Raw genomic sequence first — 17,859 nt, 5'->3', positions numbered from 1 at the left:
AGGAAGCGAGGACCCTGGTTGGGTAACGTGTTGCTTTCCTTTTGCTGTGCTGCGTCACCTTTTCTTCGACATTTGCCACGTTTTGCTACAGTTGCATTGTATTCTCCTACCATTGGGCCAGTCTGCTTTATTCTATTCTAGTCTCACAAACGGTTCTCTTAAAGGCTTAGTCACTCTGCAACTCAAGCAGGAACTAGAATTGCTGAGAATTTTAGTAATGCAGATGGCAGTTTATCACATTTGTTACATACATTAAATATCTTAATGTAATGTCAGCTCTTATCTCCTTTGTCTGTTACAAAATTTTAAGTCTGTCTCTATATATAATACTTTTAATCTAATTAATGCAGTTCACAAGGGATTTTTAAAATCTGCGTTTTCCTTCTGTCATTCATCGATTTTAAATAACCACCTGCAATGACACAACTAAACAGAAGAGCTGGGTTTCCTGTCTCAAAGTTGAGAAGTACAGCTGCCATGAGACTTGACTCCACCAAAGTCAAAGTTGAGAAGTCTGTTTTATTCACAACTTAACATAAAACACTGTATACAATGCCATCTATTTGAAAATTTGTATGCTCAATTGTATTTCAAAGGTTCTGTTGAATTTAATATAAATACACATGTTTAGCTTAGTGATCCCCAGGCTCATGGAATTACTGTTTTGTTGTTGTCATTGCTTGGTGGTATATGTGTATAACTATGAACTTTCCGCTGACACAGTACTCTATAAAACACACCATGAGAAAGGCCAGTCTGGAAGATAATGTGCTGGAGAGTCTTACTGAAGAGACCTGGGCTTGAGAGAGTGTTTTGAACTGAATGAGGTTTCAGTCTTTCAAAATAGTCCTTGGGCATAAAACAAAAATGGAAAAAACTTCTAAAAGGAAACACAGGAGAAAATCTTAATGATCTTGAGTTAAAGAAAACTTAACAAAACAAATGGTCTTAAGCAGGACATATAGATGTGAATTATAAAAGAAAAAAAAATCAACAAATTGTACTTCACCAGAATCTGAAGCTTTTGCTTTTCAAAAGACACAGTTATGAAAAGGACTGGGAGAAATATTTGCAAAGCATACTTGAAAAAATTTTTATATCTAACCTATGTAAAGAACTCTCAAAATTCAATAAGAAGACAAATCACCCAATATTTCAAAATAAGCAAAGCGTTTGAACAGGTGCTTCACCAAAGAAGATACACTATAGACGACAAGGTCTATCAGGGTGTCGACAACTTAAAAACTGACATACCAAGTGTTGGTGAGGATGTGCAGCCACTGGAGCGCTCATCCACTGCTCGTGGAAGTGTGAAATGGTACAAGCACTTTGGAAGATAGTTTGGTAGTTTCTTAAAAAGTTAAACAGACACTTACCATACAATCCAGCCATTACTTTTCTAGATATTTACCGCAAAGAAATAAAAACATAAACATATGTCCACCCAAAGACTTGTACACAAATGTGGAATGCAGCTTTATTCATAATAACCAACAATTTGAAACAACCTAAATGTCCATCAGCAGGTGAATGGATGAGTTAAGTGCAGTAAATCCAGACAGTGGGCTGCTACTCACCATAAGGGGAACAAACTACTGATAGACCCAGCAACATAGATGAACCTTAAAGACACTGTATTGAGAGAAGGAAGCCAGAGACTGAGGCTACCGACTGTATGATTTCACTTATATGGAACTCTCAGAGACAAATACGATTTACAGTGGCAGAAAGCAAAGCAGTGATTGCCTGGGGCTGGGGTGGATTCAGGGAGCTTGTGAAAATTGACTGAGAAGGGCAAGAAAACACTTTGGTTGTGATGGAAATGCTGTATATTTTCACTGTGGCCATTACAAGAATGTCTCTATTTATCAAAATTCACAAATCTGTACTCTTAAAATGGGTGCATCTCATTATAAGTGAATTGTATGTCAAAATTGATTTAAAAATTATGGTGGGGAATGCAAGATCAGAAAGGGGTTGGTTTTGGTTTATTTCCATGTTGACGTGGATAAATTTCGAGTAGGTTTATATGCTAAGAGGGGAAGACAGTGGAGATGGAGAGAGAAAATACTGGAGGAGGAGGGTTGACTGGTGAGGCAGTTTTCTCAAAGCGAGGAAGAAGGGGGCGCCACATAAGGGCTTTGAGTGGGAGGAGGAACACTGCTCCCCACAGCCTGCAGTGGAGGATGGCGGTGTGTGGTATTACGTTTGAGCCAACAGGTGTGTAATTTTGTACGTGGAAGGGCAGAAAGTTGAGGAAGTTCATGGTTCCTGCAACCCTAAAATAGTATTTATTTTGTGCCAGGCACTATACGTATGGGTATTCTGTAGGAAAAAGAGTAACATTGTCACCGCCCTCGTAGAATTTAAAACATCATGGTAGGGGTGGGGTCAGGCATTAATGCAGTGACAAAATGGTATTTGTATTACAGATACAACTGTGAAATATACAATTACAGATTATTATGAATTCCATGAAGGCAAGGGAGCTATGGGAGAGTGTAACAGGAGGAACCTAAATTAGGGGAATGACTCCAGGAAGGTCTCTGGGCTGAAGGGACCATTCAGCTGAGAGGAGGAAGGTGATTGGGAGTGAGTTAGATGATGAGTGAATGGACCAGCCTCATTGAAGACCTTGAAGTTGAAAAGATTTTGGTACATTTTGATACAGAAAAATAATTAAAGGGAAAGTTGAAGAGATTAATATACAAATGAAACCACAAAAAGCTCCTACAAAATAAATACAGCGGAACTTCTGATCATTTGACAGATGGTTCTCCAGGAGGATGAGTAAGATTCAACTACAGACCGTTCAAGAAGGTTCTTTTTGCTCATTTTTCAAATGTCAAAACATATCGTAAACCAAGTACAAAGGCAAAGAAACCATGAAAATATTTGCAACGAATAAAGGATTAACATTCTTACTCTATAAAGAAAGTGTAACAAATCAATGAGAAAAAATTAAAATATCAGTAGAATCTGGTTACTCTAATATCATCGTTCTAAGATGATTTGATACTTTCATCGTTTAGATAAGGTTATAGAATTTTAAAAGCAAAAATAAACATAGAAAGCAAGTTGTGAAGATATAAAAATCAAGTAAAAGACAAGCAAATATTTTACGGAAGAGAAACTTTAAAAGGCTAAATAGATGAAAAGGCCTTGTTTTACTCTTTATCAAATATAAGTTAAAAACAGGTAAAATACTATCTGCCCAGCAGTTAAATAAGTAGAAATTGAGGGAAAAAAATTACTCACTGCTGCTTAGGGGAATAATATCCTATACAGATAGTGAGAATATAAATTGGTTATAAGCTTTTAATAAAACAGTTTGGGATGCAACAATGACTATAAGTATGTTCATGTATAACTGAAAAATTGTGTTTTACACTGGAAATCGACACATTGTAAACTGACTATAACTCAATAAAATAAAATTAAAAAAAAACAGTTTGGGAATATATATCTGAAACCTCAAATATATTTTCCTTGATTCCAGTGTTTAAAATTAACCCTAAGGATATAGATCATAAATGACTTCAAAGATCTTCATTTTTTTGTTGTTAAAATCTTGAAGCCCAATCTTTCGACAATGAAGGGATAAACAGTGATGTATCTAAATATTGAAATATTGTACATTAATTGAAAATAATTTTTCAAAAAATACTATGATCTGTAGACCACCTGGAACCATGTGGCCATAATTATAGTGAACAGATCTTTGACAAAAGAGCAAAGGCAATACAGTGGAGCAAAGACAGTCTCTTCAACAAATAGTACTGGAAAAACTGGAAATCCACTTAAAAAGTGAATTTAGACACAGACCTTACACTTGTCACGTAAATTAACTCAGTGGATCAGAGAACTAAATGTAAAATATGAAACTATAAAACTTCTGGAAGATAGTCTGGATGACCTGTGGGTATGGTGATACTTTTTTAGATACAACACCAGACATGACCCATGAAAGAAGAAAAAAATGATAAAATGGCCTTCATTAAAATGAAAAAACTGCTTTGCAAAAGACAACATCAAGAGAATTAGAAGACAAGCCACAAACTGGGAGAAACGCAAGAGACACATCTGGAAAGGGACTGCTATCCAAATATAAAAGAACTCTTAAAACTCAACAATAAGGAAACAAATAACCTGGTTTTTAAATGGGCCAAAACCCTTAACAGACACATCACCAAAAATGATTCACAGTTGGCAAATAAGCCTATGAAAATCTACCCCACATCACATTATCAGAGAAATGCAAATAACACTGAGATACCACGACACGCCTATTAGAATGGCCAAAATCTGGAACACCAACAACACGAAATGCTGGCAAGGATATGGAATAGCAGGAATGCATCATTCCTGCTGGTGGAAATGCAGAACGGTACATCCATTTTGGAAGGCAGTTTGGTGGTTTTTAACAACACCAAACATACACTTACCATATGACCCAGCAATCACGCTTCTTGGTATTTACCCAAAGGAGCTGAAAATTTATGTCCACACAAAAACCTACACATGGATGTGTGTAGCAGCTTTATTCATAATTGCTACAGCTTGGAAGCAACCAAATGACCTCTAGTGGGTGAGTGGATAAATAAACGGTAGTACATCCAGACAATGGAATATTATTCAGCGCTAAAAGGAAACGAACTGTCAAGCCATGAAAAGACATGGACGAAACATAAGTGCATATTACAAAGGGAAAGAAGCTGATCTGAAAAGGCTACATATTGTATAACTCCAATTATGTGACACTCTGGAAAAGGCAGAACTATGGAGACAGTAAAAAGACCAATGGTTTCTGGGGTGGGGTGGGAGAGAGATGAGGAGGCAGAGCACAGAGGATTTTTAGGGCATTGAAATTACTCAGAATTATATTTTAATAATGGATATACATCCTTCTACTTTTGTCTAAGCCCATAGAGTGTATAAAACCAAGAGTAAAACCTAAGATAACTATGGACTTCGGGTGATGGTGATGTATTCATACAGGCTCATATTTGGTTTTAAAAAAAAAAAAAAGCACCATTCTGGTGAGTGATACTGATGATGGGGAAGGTTATGCAAGTACAGGGGCAGGAGGACATACGGGAAATCCCTGTACCTTCCTCTCAATATTGTTATAAACCTAAAACTGCTCTAAAAAAATCTTTAAAAGAAAACCTACTTAAAAGTCATTAAAGATAGAATTCCCCACTTCTTGTTCCAGAATACTTGGAAATTGGGTTACTCTGGGAGACAGGGTTTTGCAAAACAATAGTGGAGCTCTTGCTGGATGCACTCAACACAGACCTCATCTTTGTCCCTTCTCACTCCTATATGAAACAGGCAACTGGAAAGTGCCAGCCAGGGCCCAGATGTCATCAGGAGAGGAGGCAGCAAAGGATGAGAAGGAGACGCATTATCAAAAGAGGTCACATTCAGGCAAAGGCAGGACCCATAGAGATCATGGGTGAGAACAGGCATTGCAGAGGGTTCTTATAAAAATCCCATGATAAAACATGGAAGAAACCTGCTGGTTTCTTGAAAGGCCTCATTTACATGTTTCCAATCTGTTCATAGTAGAGGTGGTGGATATTAAAGGTCACAACAAGGAAGAGATTTTAAGCATAAATACCACAAGGACTCCACTTCATACTTTTCTTAGAGGAAACAAAGTAGTCTCTAGAAGGACCTGTGTGCATAAAATACGTAAGCGAATGAAAATAAGCGTTAAGAGTCTGCACATAATTTTCTATGACAGAAGTTTTGCTGGAGGAGCATCTATTCCCACAGGCAGATTTCATCTGAGATGCTTTGTATAAGGCTGTTCATGGTAATTTGAGTGTTATATCATTTTTTCTGAAGACATGACTCTATATTATTGTTAATTATCTATAGCAAATGAGCACGCCCAGTCCAGGGTCCACAGGAATGGTTGGAGAATGATTTTAGGAACAATAAAAAGTTGCCCACACTATTGATGTCAGCTAGTTCCTTTCTGCTGTCTATCTTCATCTGTTTTCCCCTTAAAAGTTCGACATCCTCTTTTTTAAAACATTGTCCTCACTGTGTCTCCTACCCATTAGGAGTGTGTGGCTTGCAGTTTATCAAGTCAGTGCTCTTGGCTTCAAGGACCAGAAAACCCTGACTCTAACTGGCTTAGATGATAATGGAATTTATTTAACGTTATAGGATGTTTGAGTTTGAGCAAACTCTGGGCACCGTACAACTGTTCGCCTTGATGACGTGATCAAAGACCCGGGTTCTTTTCATCTCTTCCCTCTCATCCTCTGTGGGTTGACTTTGCCTGGGAGCTGGTTCCCTCTGTGGCTGATCAACAGTTGTAACGGTTTCAGGTATATTATGTACACATGTGATCCTATCTAAGGGAAAAAGTGGGACCATCGCTTTCCTTTTTTGAAAACAGCATTATGGAGATACACCTCATAAACCATATAATTCTTTCATTTAAAGCTTATCATCTGGTGGGTTTTAGTATATTCATAGAATTGTGTGACCATCACCACAACCAATTTTTAGAAAGTATCTTCCTCCAAAAGAAACCTCATACCCACCAGCAGTCATTTCCTATTTCTCCCCAACCATCCCCAACCCCAGCCTAAGGCAACCTCTAATCCACTTTCTATGTCTTTGCCACCTGGATGTTTCATATAGATGGAATCATACACTGTGTGATCTTTGGCAGACTGGCTCATTTCACGTAGCATAGTATTTTTAAGGCCCATCACCATAGCTGTCTTGAATGCCCCCTCTTAAAGGAGAACGAAAACTTTCCTGAAGGCTCTCAGCAGGCTCCCCACTAAGACTCTGGTCTAAGGTGAGTCACACAGTCAGTCCCTAATCCAAGCCCTAGCAATGGAAGAGGAACTGGTGCGAGTGCCATAAGCTGCTGGTAACCACCTCTCGGCAACAGGAATGGGGTCATCCAGTTGCCTGCAGAGCTGTCACAGGCAGGCAGGGGCTGTGAAAGTGAAGGGTGGATCCCTGAACAAAATTCGGTTCCCTTTAGGAAAGAAGAATGGGGGGAATGGGTGATGGATCATGAAAGAAAGTGGAAAGTATACGCCACACTTAGTACAATGTAATAATTACACGTGGAGCCAAGAATCAGTGATGAAAGAGGCTATACTTACCTTGGGTTTATTTATTCTCTTGTTCTTCCTCTCTTCCTGGCTTTTTGTTCTGCATCTGTAAGTTTCAGACTCTAAGACACCACGGAGGCTCTGTTACTGTAGGTTCCCCGCTGCCCCTGTCTCAAGCTGCTCTATATACCATCCCTGCGATGTATTCTACCACCAGGCTTAGCTAAGCTGACCGAGTGGCAAAGGCAGGGGGAAGTAACTGAGTAGTGAGAGCCACACGGCGCCATCTATCCAGGTAATCATCAGACCGAATTTAGCATGCCACCTTTGCTGTTCTAGCTTTCTGTGGTTGATGTATGTAACTGGGGAGGAGTTTCCAAGTATGAGAATACTATACATATGCATGAATATCTGTATATGTTTATGTTGTCAGTGAACAAAAAATTAAAATGTGGGGCCACCTTAAACCTTGGTTCTATCTGCCTTGGTTCAGTCTCACGTTCTCTCCCACTCTTCCACAGCCAGGAGGGTTCCGACTGGGGGCGGAATTACTCCTTTTTGAGCCATCATGGCACTTGTCTGCTGGTTTCCTTGTACCCTGCTTCTAGACAGAGATCATTTCCCTTCAACATTCTTAATGACTGATTTTGAGCCAAGAGAAAGTCCCTTTGGGATTGGTTCTGGACCAATGGGAAGTTACTGGGTTTTAGGACAATCTGTCTTATTGGGAAAACCCTACAGATACGGAGAAGTAAGACTCTCTCAGTATAAGGGGCTGTTAGATATTAGTCAGCACTTTCCTTCCATGCCCTTGGGGGAACATGATTTCATTTTATAGGTAACTGAGTTCAGATTTTCAGTGTAGCATATTTCTTTTTTTTTTAAATTGAAGTATAATTGATTTACAATGTGTTAGTTTCTGGTATACAGCATAGTGATTCAGTTATACATGCCTATGTTCTTTTTCATATTCTTTTTCATTATAGGTTGTTACAAGATATTGAATGTAGTTCCCTGTGCTGTACAGTAGGACCTTGTTGTTTATCTATTTTATATGTAGTAATTTGTATCTGTTAATCCCAAACTCCTAATTTATCCTTCTCCCCACTTCCCCTTTAGTAAACATAAGTTTGTTTTCTATGTCTGTGAGTCTATTTCTGTTTTGTAAATAAGTTTATTTGTATTTTTTTAGGTTCCATATATAAGTGATATCATATGATATTTGTCTTTCTCTAACTTACTTCATGTTGTATGATAATCTCTAGGTCCATCCATATTGCTGCAAATAACATTATTTCATTCTTTTTTATGGCTGAGTAATGTTCCATTGTATTTAATACCACATCTTCTTTATCCAGTCATCTGTCAATGGACATTTTGGTTGCTTCCATGTTTTGGCTATTGTAAATAGTGCTGCTATGAACATTGGGGTGTATGTATCTTTTCAAATTAGAGTTTCTCTGGATATATGCTCAGGAGTGGGATTAATGGATCATACAGTAACTCTATTTTTAGTTTTTTAAGGAACCCCCTTACTGTTTTCCCAATATGTAGCATATTTCAGTATGTAGCAAGTGTGGCAGTGTGTTAAGTGTGAGAGAGACACAGATCCCTGTCCTTGACAGGGCAGAATGTCCTTCTTCAAAGATCCCAGGCAAGAGCTGGAGAGCAAGGAGAATTCCACGTGGCTGCTAAGAATTAATTTTCTGCTCGTTGGGAGCCTCACTCATTTGTTAGCAATACTGAACAAAGAACATGGGAAAGGGAGAGCATAAGCCATGCCCTTGTCTCTGGCTGTGCACATCAGGGTATCTCTTTGACCTTGTCTAATCTCAGTGTGCCACTGAGCCTCAGGACTGTGCCCAAGGGGCTGCTCCAGGCCAGAGTCACCTTCTCTGGAATTAGAGATGCTCATCATGGACCGCAGAGGAAGCTTTTCAAGACTCTCCCTGACTAGGAGAGGACCAGGCTCCAGTCCTGGGCTAGCAGAAGGGCTTGCAGCTGCCTAAGCCACAGGGTCAGATCTCTGCGGGGCTGCAGGAAACCATGCAAGACTGGCTAGCAGTTGAGCCTGATTGTTTTGGGATCTGTGTACATCCTAGCAAAATAGAGTTTGGAAGACAGTAGAGTCGGTGTAGGTCTCCCAAAACCCCAACTTATCAGCTACCTACAGGGGTGCATACAGAGGTTCCTCCGTTACCTCTGATATTCCTATTTGACCTATAAAAATACATGATTAATGGCTGAAGTGAGTGGTGCAGACTGAAAACATCATGTTGTGGGGGGAGGGTATAGCTCAGTGGTAGATTGCATGCTTAGCATGCACGAGGTCCTGGGTTCAATCCCCAGTGCCTCCATTAAAAATAAATAAATAAGTAAACCTAATCCCCACCCCCCCAGGAAAAAAGACAACAAAAAGATAGAAGGAAAACATCATGTTGTTCAAGAAAGGAGTAGACGAACAAGAGTGTAGCTATCAGGAAGGCTTCAAAAAGGATGCGATTTGGACGGGCAGAGAGAAGGAATGGCGCCGCAGGTCTGCACTGGGAATGCGTGAGGGATTACACAGATGGCCCTATGCAAACAAAATGGCAGACAGAAAAATAATTTAGTTTTCATATTGATTCACTGAAAGTTTTGAAATATCAACATGTCCCAGGCTGGATTTTCCAGGAGGCATATTCTAAGACAGGGTGTATTCATTTCCTATTGTTGCTGTAACAAATCACCACAAACTTAGTAGCTTAAAGCAACACACACTTATTATCTTACAGTTCTGAAGGCTGGAAACCTAGAATAGGTCTGTAGGGTTGTGTGCTTTCTGGCTTTAGAGGAGAATTTATCTTCTTACTTTTTCCAGATTCTGGAGATTGCCTACATTTCTTGGCTTGTGTTCCCTTCCATCTTCACAGTAGAGCAGCATCTCTCTCTGATCTCCAGGCTCCTTCTTAGAAGAACCCTTGTGATTACACTGGGTCCACCTGGATAATCCAGGCTACTCTTCCTATCTCAAGGTCCTTAACTTAAACACATCTGCCAAGTATTCATAGGTTCTGGGGGCGGACATGGACATCTTTGGGTGGGTAGTCATTATTTTGTCTAGCACACAGTGTTTCATGTTCAGAATCAACACCTGCAAATAAGGAGAGGAGAAAGCAGGATCCAGCAGAGGGGGAAGCTGAGCTGTGATGCAGCCTGACAGCCGCAGCTGATTCTGAGGGGACCTCTGGGGCTAGAATAACTGGTCAGAGGTGTCTTATTTTGGGAGTAAGTGAGCAAGCTTTTGTATTTCCCCTAGATCAGTCATTGGATGTGGGCCACCTCCAGAAGGGTGTGATGCTGGTCAAGATGGCTCACTACACGGAGGCTGTCTGCTCATAGAGATCCCAGCAGCTAAGACCACAGGTCTTTCCTTGAAGGTGGGTGCAGGTGGCACATCTGCATGTCCACCACTCAGTCCTGGTCATGATGCCTGCAAAGAGCCTTTGAGAAGTTTCCGTGCTTTAGTGTCATTTGTGACCTTACCAGTGACATGTTTAAGATGTGACTTCCACTGTCTTCCCCCACAGGGTAGGGGTGGGGTGGGTGGGGCTTAACTTCTGTAAAACACTGATAGTCTTTAACTAATTGATTTATAACTGTCCCTCTAGAAAGCATATAAAGGGGCAATCATTGTCTTAACCAAAGTGGCCCAGTTTCCAGCACAGAAATATTACTGGTATGAATTACATAACTTTAAACATAAATGAGATGTTTCAATAAAGCTTTAAAATGTCAGTAAATACATGTGTCATGTAATGGGTACAGTTAATTCCTCAGAGATGAATGTACAACTCACTCCTGTTTTGATGTAGATCTTTTCCCATTTGCAGGTGACCTATCTGAGCCTTGTAACCTGTTGCTCCTGCTTATACAAACATGCAATATAAGGAGGGAACAGAAAAGGGCTCTTTCAGAGACATACCATGCCTCCACCATTGCTACACTCCCCTCTTTGGCAAATGTCATCCTGAGGCTTTATTTTTGGGAGATGTCTTATTTTCTCTAGTCTGATAATCCAGATGGAAGCCTGGGAGATGTTTCCAGAGTTCTCTGCTGGGAACACAACAGGCTGACACCAGCGTCTCCATTCACTGCCACCCTGGCCACAATGAATTAAAGCCTTCATATTAAAGAAATAAAGTGAAGGAACTAACAAACATTTCCAGATGGCCCCGTGAACGCTCCTCAGTTAGTCCTGAGTGAGGCCGGCTGTGAGGCGCATGGCCCTCCACGTGCCCTTGCTCCCCCTCCCTGGAGGGGCTGCCTCCCCCCTAGGCTGCTTTTTCTCCCTGGTGGTAGAGGCCTCGCACCCTTCTTCATAGGCGCTCTGGGCATCTGCCTTGTGATGCCTGATCTTTTCAACGGTGCACGGCTCCAACTCAAATAAAACCAGAGGTTTCCCTTTTCCCACAGCTCAGCTCCATCCCGATGCTACCCTCCGGTGAGACCCTCACTCACACCCTCGGCCCAGAGCTTTGGGAACGTCATTCGCTGTGAGTTTTAAACAGGGTAACCAACACCTCCTCCCAGCCCTGGTTCTCCTTCTCGCCTTCAGGTTCCAGATTAACTGCCCCTCACTCAGAGAGGCCTAATGAGACTGCCTAATTAAAACAGTTCTCCCCGACTTCGCTCCGTTTTTATCACCCGTTCCGTCTTCTTCGAGGCACTTAGCACTATCTAAAACTGCCCTTTTCATTTAGTTATTTCCCGATGTAGTGCCAGGTCCTAAAACAGCGTTTGCCTTGGTAGGCTTCGGTAAAATATTGTTGAGCGGCAGAGGGATGGAGGGTAAGAATGAACGGAGGAGTAACGAGCGCTCAAAAATGGAAGGCACGCCCCCGCGGCGGCCCCTGCAGACCGCACCCTCCTTGCGCGCCAGGAACCCGCCGCGGAACCCGAGAGCGGCGGCAGCGGTTTCCCGTCAACGGACCCGGGACTCTTAAGAGAGCACACAGGAAAGGCCGGGCTGCGAGCGGGACCTGCCGTGGTGAGTGCGGCGGGGCCGGAACGGGGCCTGGGGCGCCGGTGCGGGCCCGGCCGGGAGTGGAGGGCCTCGGGGCGGGGGGCGCAGCCGGGGGGACCAGGGCTCGGGGGTCGCCGTCGGGACCCGGGTGCCAGCGGAGGGTGGGAGCAGGGCCCGGCGGAGCGGCGCGGGGAGGACTCCGTGCGGATGGCGGGATGCCTGTCGTCACTGCGGGAGCCAGCTGTCCTGGTTCTGGTTCCAGAGGTGTCACTAACCTGTGTGACCCTTACTCTTCTTTTGTGGTGGTGGTGGGGAATTCAGCTTACTCATTTGCGAAATAGGGCGAATGGTTTCTGATCGATTGATGGGTTGGTCCATTCATTCCAGGTGCTTTCCTGGGTTCCGTTTGCTAGAGATGCATGAACAGAACCAAAGTCTAGTGAGAAAAGCCCCACCTTACGGTGAGGAGGGTCGAATAAAATCAGAATTTGGGAGTTCTTGGGGGGAAACACGCATTTCAGATGAGAGATGTTTCTTTGAACATATAAAATTTAATTTCTGACTGATGCTGGGGAATAAGAATTCTGCTGGGTACTTAGAAGGCATATACGTAGGTAGCTAATATATTGCATATTGTGATGACGACTTAAATACAGAAAAATTTACAAAGTGCATTAACACGCCTTAGTTGTGAACTTTACAGCCAAATAAGTTAATCAGAGCAGGTGGCGCACCTTCATTTTGCTAACGAGGAAAGTGCATTCACAACACTATCAGATGTGAGCTTTACAGCCAAATGAGTTAATCAGAACAGGTGTGTCCTCTAATGGGAAACGAGAGACAGGTTAAATGACTTAACCACACTCACTGCCAGTAAGCGACAAAACTAGGACTAGAATCTAGGCCTCAAGACCCTTGGCCCAGTGCTGTTTCCATTACACTAGGTTGTGTGTGCGTTTCCATGTTTTATAATACACGGACCCACTCATTTGTGACGAAAGGAATTCCAGTTGATCGTGGATGACCTTAAAACAGACTGTGATTGACTCTTACATTGTTCTCTCACTTCTTTCCTTGCCTTGGATGTTTTATCTGCACTCCAACTTGACCTCCTTCACACTAATGAGTCTCAAATCTACATCTTCTATCAAGACAATTTCCCCTGGCTTCAGACTGCCAAGTCCAGACGTCCACTGGTCGTTTCCACTTGGATGCCCCGCAAGGTGTCTCAGACTTTGTATCTCCTACAGCACACACAACACCTTTCTTCACAAACCTACACTCCAAATCTAATGATTGAGATCATTATTCAGTAAGTTGCCCAAGTCCAAACCTGGCTTGGTTCCTCTTCTCTCACCTTCTACAATCAATTGCTGCCAAATTCTATTTTCTAACGATCTCCCAAATCCATCCTCTATCTGTGTTGCTCCTTCCTTCATTTATGTGCCTAGAGATTATGGTAGTAACTTCCTACTGGCTCTCTATAGCTTTAAGCTCAGCTTCTTCCAACCCATTTTCCATTCTGCTACAAAGTGATCTTTTCTACAGTCCAGATGTGATCCTATCACTCACTTGCTTAAATCCATTCAAGGTTTTTCATCATATTCAATGTAACATCCAAAGTCTTTAGCGCAGATTCAAGGTCCTTCCTGATCTTTCCTGGACCTCCCCCACCATCTCCTCCCTTTTAACCACTGTTTTCCAAGTGTGGTGCTGACCTCCATTGGAAGCATGAGAGTACTCGTTAAAGATGAAAATGACAACCCAATTAGAACAACTCAGAATCTCAGGGGTAATGCCCAAGAATCTGCATTGTAAACAAATTCTCTGCGTTTTAACCAGTTTTACACTATAGTTTGAGAGTTCTTGTTCTAGATACTCTTCCATATTTACTTGGCTCTTTGTACCTGGCTACCCACCTATATTTCCCTGAACATACCTTGCTATCTCTTAGGCCTTTGTGCCCTTCAGTCTCTTCAGCTTTTCACTGGGAAACTCCTCCTCTTTTAAGACCCAGTATAAATGTCATGCCTTCTGGGACAACTTCCCCCACCATGGACCACCGTGTCATCTCCAGTCTACATTAGGTCATTCTTGTGGCTTCTCACAGAGCCATGACTTACCCCTCAACAGTCTTCCCACTGTATTGCAATCGTAAATTGTGTCATTGTATTGTAACTGTGGGTTTAACTGTTGTGAGCACTTGAGAATAGAGACTTGTACTTCTCTGCCTAGCACCCAGCTCAGAGGCTAGCATGTAGGTGTTTATTAAAGAACTGTTGAATGAACAAGTGCTTTAGTGCCAGATGGAGAGGCGTCTGATTATCACATGTGCCTTTGGGTTCCTCTGTGTGCCATCCTGGACTGTGACCCTGATTCATAGGAAGGTGGGCTCCCTGGCACTGGCTTCATTGTTGCTGGTGATAAGGATGTTTCTCGCCCTTAGAGGAATTTTAACCAATGATGATTTTAAAGAAAAAATTATGTAGTGACGCTTGTTAAAGAATGCTAAGGCCGACTGTATTCATGGGTGGGGAGAGGCATCTGGGTGGATGTAGTGACCACTATAGGTGGTCTTAAAGTCGGGGAAGGCAATTGGAACTCTGACTCCAACGAGGACAAGAGGGGTTTTGTAGTCAAGGAGCAGGGTGGGCGTCAGTGGATGGAAATTTTCGGAGAGGAAATATCAGGGGTGAGGGGGATTCTTGTTAGGCTAACTCAGAATTCTTGCTGAAGACAGACCAGAGTGATAAGATACCCAGGGTGGTCAGATACCAAGGGTGGGGGATTTTCACTAAACTAACCTAGCAGGATTCTTGCTCAAACTGGATTCTACAAGGACCAAGGAGGGAGCCCAAGGTTGGGCCTAGTCCAGCAGAGCCCAGAGGAGCCTGATGAAACTTAGGTCAGGAAGACAGTCTTTGTGGTTAAAAGGAGTAATAAAAGAACTAGAATCTTCAGTGAAAGCAACTTCTTTGTTTTTCTTGGTCTGTTTACTTCATATATACATAGTTATAAAAATTTTCTGTTGTATGTATCTGTGTAGAAAATACATTTATTTTGAAAATTTAGAAAACTACATTGCAAATCATAAATGTCACCCATTATCCATAATCAGGAGGGAACTACTTAAAATTTTTTGTTATTTCTGTTGGGTTTTTTTTTTTTTTTGATTTATATTCTTGGCTTTTTAAACCTTGCTCATTTGGCTTAACAGTATATTTTTAGTTTTTCTGCATCAGCAAAAATTCTTAGTGAAAAAAAAATTTAATGTACAGGATGGGGTAAGTTTTCCTTGACCCTCTTAAGGTTTCTAGCTGAGTCTGGAAATTAAACGCACAAAGACCAATGAACAGGAGGAAAGCATACAAGTTTATTTAATGTAAGTTTTTTGTGACACGGGAAACGTCATAAAACAAGGAAGCTCCAAGGAAACAGACCTGAGTATTTTATGCTGGGTTTGATGAAGAGTGGATGGTGGTGCAGGAGTGTGTTAGAGTAAAGAACGGGAGGTAATTGTAAGAAATGGGGAATTTAGTGAGGCCTGTGTACTAGGATTTTTCCCTTTGTCTTTGGAGATGGGCTGATCTTTCCCTCTGCGTATAGGGCAGGCCCCTCTCACAAGAGGCTTTTGATCTGTTTCAGGGAAGAAGGGCGAGGTGGGGAGGTGGACAGAGTGACCTTCCTGCGTCTGCTGTTTTCCCAAACTCCTTCAGCTTAAAACAGTCACTATGCTGAGGTGCTGTGTTTTGGGGTAGCATGTCCTGAACCGCATTACAGTCAATAGTCACTTATCGAATGGCTATTATGAGCCAGATCTTATTTTAAACACAGGGATACAGCAATGACCAGAACAAAGTCCTTTTCCTCATGGAATTTACATTCCAGTGGGATAAGTTAATAAACAAATTAGCACCTAAGGATCATCAAATGGTGAAATAAATGCTATGAAGAAAAATAAACAGAAACAGTATATATGGTCACTTTTGTTTTTGAGTAAAGTTATGCCAATTTACCTTCCTTATAGGAGTGTGTGAATGTCCATCTCATTTTATTTGGTCTTCTGTGAATGTGATCATTAAAAAATTTTGTTGATTTTATAGATGAAGGGTGATAGTTCTTTGTAATTTGCATGTCTTTGGTTACTCAGGAAGCTGAACATTTTTACAGAGCTACCTGCATCTCCTCTATTTATTTACATTGAAGTATAGTTGACTCACCATGTTGTGTTACTTTCTGGTGTTCAGCATAGTGATTCAGTTATGTATATATATATATACTTTTCCATATTCTTTTCCATTATAAGTTATTACAAAAAATTGAATGTAGTTCCCGTGCGATACAGTAGGACCTTGTTGTTTATTTTATATATAGTAGTTTGTATCTGCTAAGGCATTCCCTCTTCGTTGAGTTTTCTGTGAATATTCTCTTCTATTGAGGGCCTCATGTTTTCTTCTGTTTTGAATAATCCCTTTATATTACTAATTGGATTACTGATTTGATGATATATATTTTATATATAACTGATAAGCAGATTCTCAGACAGTGGTATCGTGACTGTAAGGAGAAAGGAAAGATAGGTAGTGTAGAATTCCCTTTCTCTTTTCCTCCTCGTCCCCCTTCCTTCTAATACGATGAAGAAAAATGATGAGAGAAGAGAAAGTGTAGTTTAGGTGGAAAGAAGTGAAGACAAAAAAGGTCGGTGGGCAAGTGGGAAGATGAAGATGATGTAACCAGGAGGGAGAGGTGGGGAGAGGCCGGAGAAGCGGTAATGAAGAAAAGGTGTGAGGAAGGAAAACATGGAGAGGAGGAAAGACGATAAGACAGAGTCATAGGGACTCTCTCCACGATTCCCTTGAATAATTATATTTTTCTTTGCTTTTTCTGCCTCTGCTAACCTAGCAAATCCCTAAGAGAAGATGACTGTGTTCTTTAAAACACTTCGAAATCACTGGAAGAAAACTACAGCTGGGCTCTGCCTGCTGACCTGGGGAGGCCACTGGCTCTATGGAAAACACTGGTAAATACCTGACAGCCCCCACCGCACCCTGCCGTCCCTTCCACAACGAAGTAGTCCAGAGGGGCCTAGGGTTAAAATCTTGTTGAGCTGTGCTTGTCTCTGTAGAACATTGTGGTGTACAAGGAAAGTAAACGTTGAAACCTCAAAGACAAAGGCTTCCTCTTGTAACCAGTTCGGGACGATTGGAATTGTACAGAGCTATTAACACTCACAGTGGACACAGATTCCAGCAGTGAGATCAGAACAGGAAGAAACTGAGATCTGCCTAGAAAGAGACAAGTGACCCCCCAAGTTAATAGTAGAGGGGTGGGAACTCCCATGTCTCCAGGGGATTTTAGTGCTTCCATTTCTCACTGTAGTCTCCTGGCCTCTAACAGTGCCCACTGCTGGACACTGAATCTGCTGCCTGCGGCGCCTGTGGCTGTCCTCACTCACTAGCCTCGGTTCATTTAAATGAGACACAGGCTTTCAGACCTTTTGTTTGGATAAGGAATTCCAGGGTATTGTGGGTTTTATTAGCTTTCAGGTCTAGGGGGAGAAGAAAGTGCCCGAGCTCCTCTTCTGGTTTAACGTGGTAATAAGATTTAAATAAACAGTTTTTGTATAAAAATTATATGAATTATTAAGAGAGCCAATCAAATTGCAGTCTTCTGGGGATTCAGGGCTGCATCTTAAATATATAGTAACATTCTCTGAAATCCAGGTGTTTTCAGTGACTGCTTTGTTAAACAGAAAACAGAACA

At 41.7% G+C, this 17,859-nt stretch overlaps 1 protein-coding gene across 5 annotated transcripts in view; it reads left to right on the top strand.

The window, feature by feature from the left end:
• Positions 1-17,859, top strand: part of AGK (acylglycerol kinase) — a 95,611-nt gene that overhangs the window by 10,878 nt on the left and 66,874 nt on the right. Inside the window, exons 2-5 of one of the 5 annotated variants that reach the window (XM_072964320.1) lie at positions 10,390-10,510; positions 11,547-11,626; positions 11,883-12,120; positions 16,999-17,116. In XM_072964320.1, coding sequence (XP_072820421.1) covers positions 17,016-17,116 — 101 coding nt within the window. In that variant the 5' untranslated portion in view covers positions 10,390-10,510; positions 11,547-11,626; positions 11,883-12,120; positions 16,999-17,015. Of the gene's footprint in view, positions 1-10,389; positions 10,511-11,546; positions 11,627-11,882; positions 12,121-12,140; positions 12,159-12,537; positions 12,558-13,804; positions 13,889-16,998; positions 17,117-17,859 lie in introns of those variants that run through there. The other 4 variants (XM_072964323.1, XM_072964322.1, XM_072964321.1 and 1 more) reach the window with 4 other exon arrangements.

Source organism: Vicugna pacos, chromosome 7 (assembly GCF_048564905.1).
Source record: "Vicugna pacos chromosome 7, VicPac4, whole genome shotgun sequence".
Classification (NCBI taxonomy): Eukaryota; Metazoa; Chordata; class Mammalia; order Artiodactyla; family Camelidae; genus Vicugna; species Vicugna pacos.
Note: the sequence above shows the minus strand (reverse complement) of the source record. Positions and strands in the feature narration are given on the sequence as shown.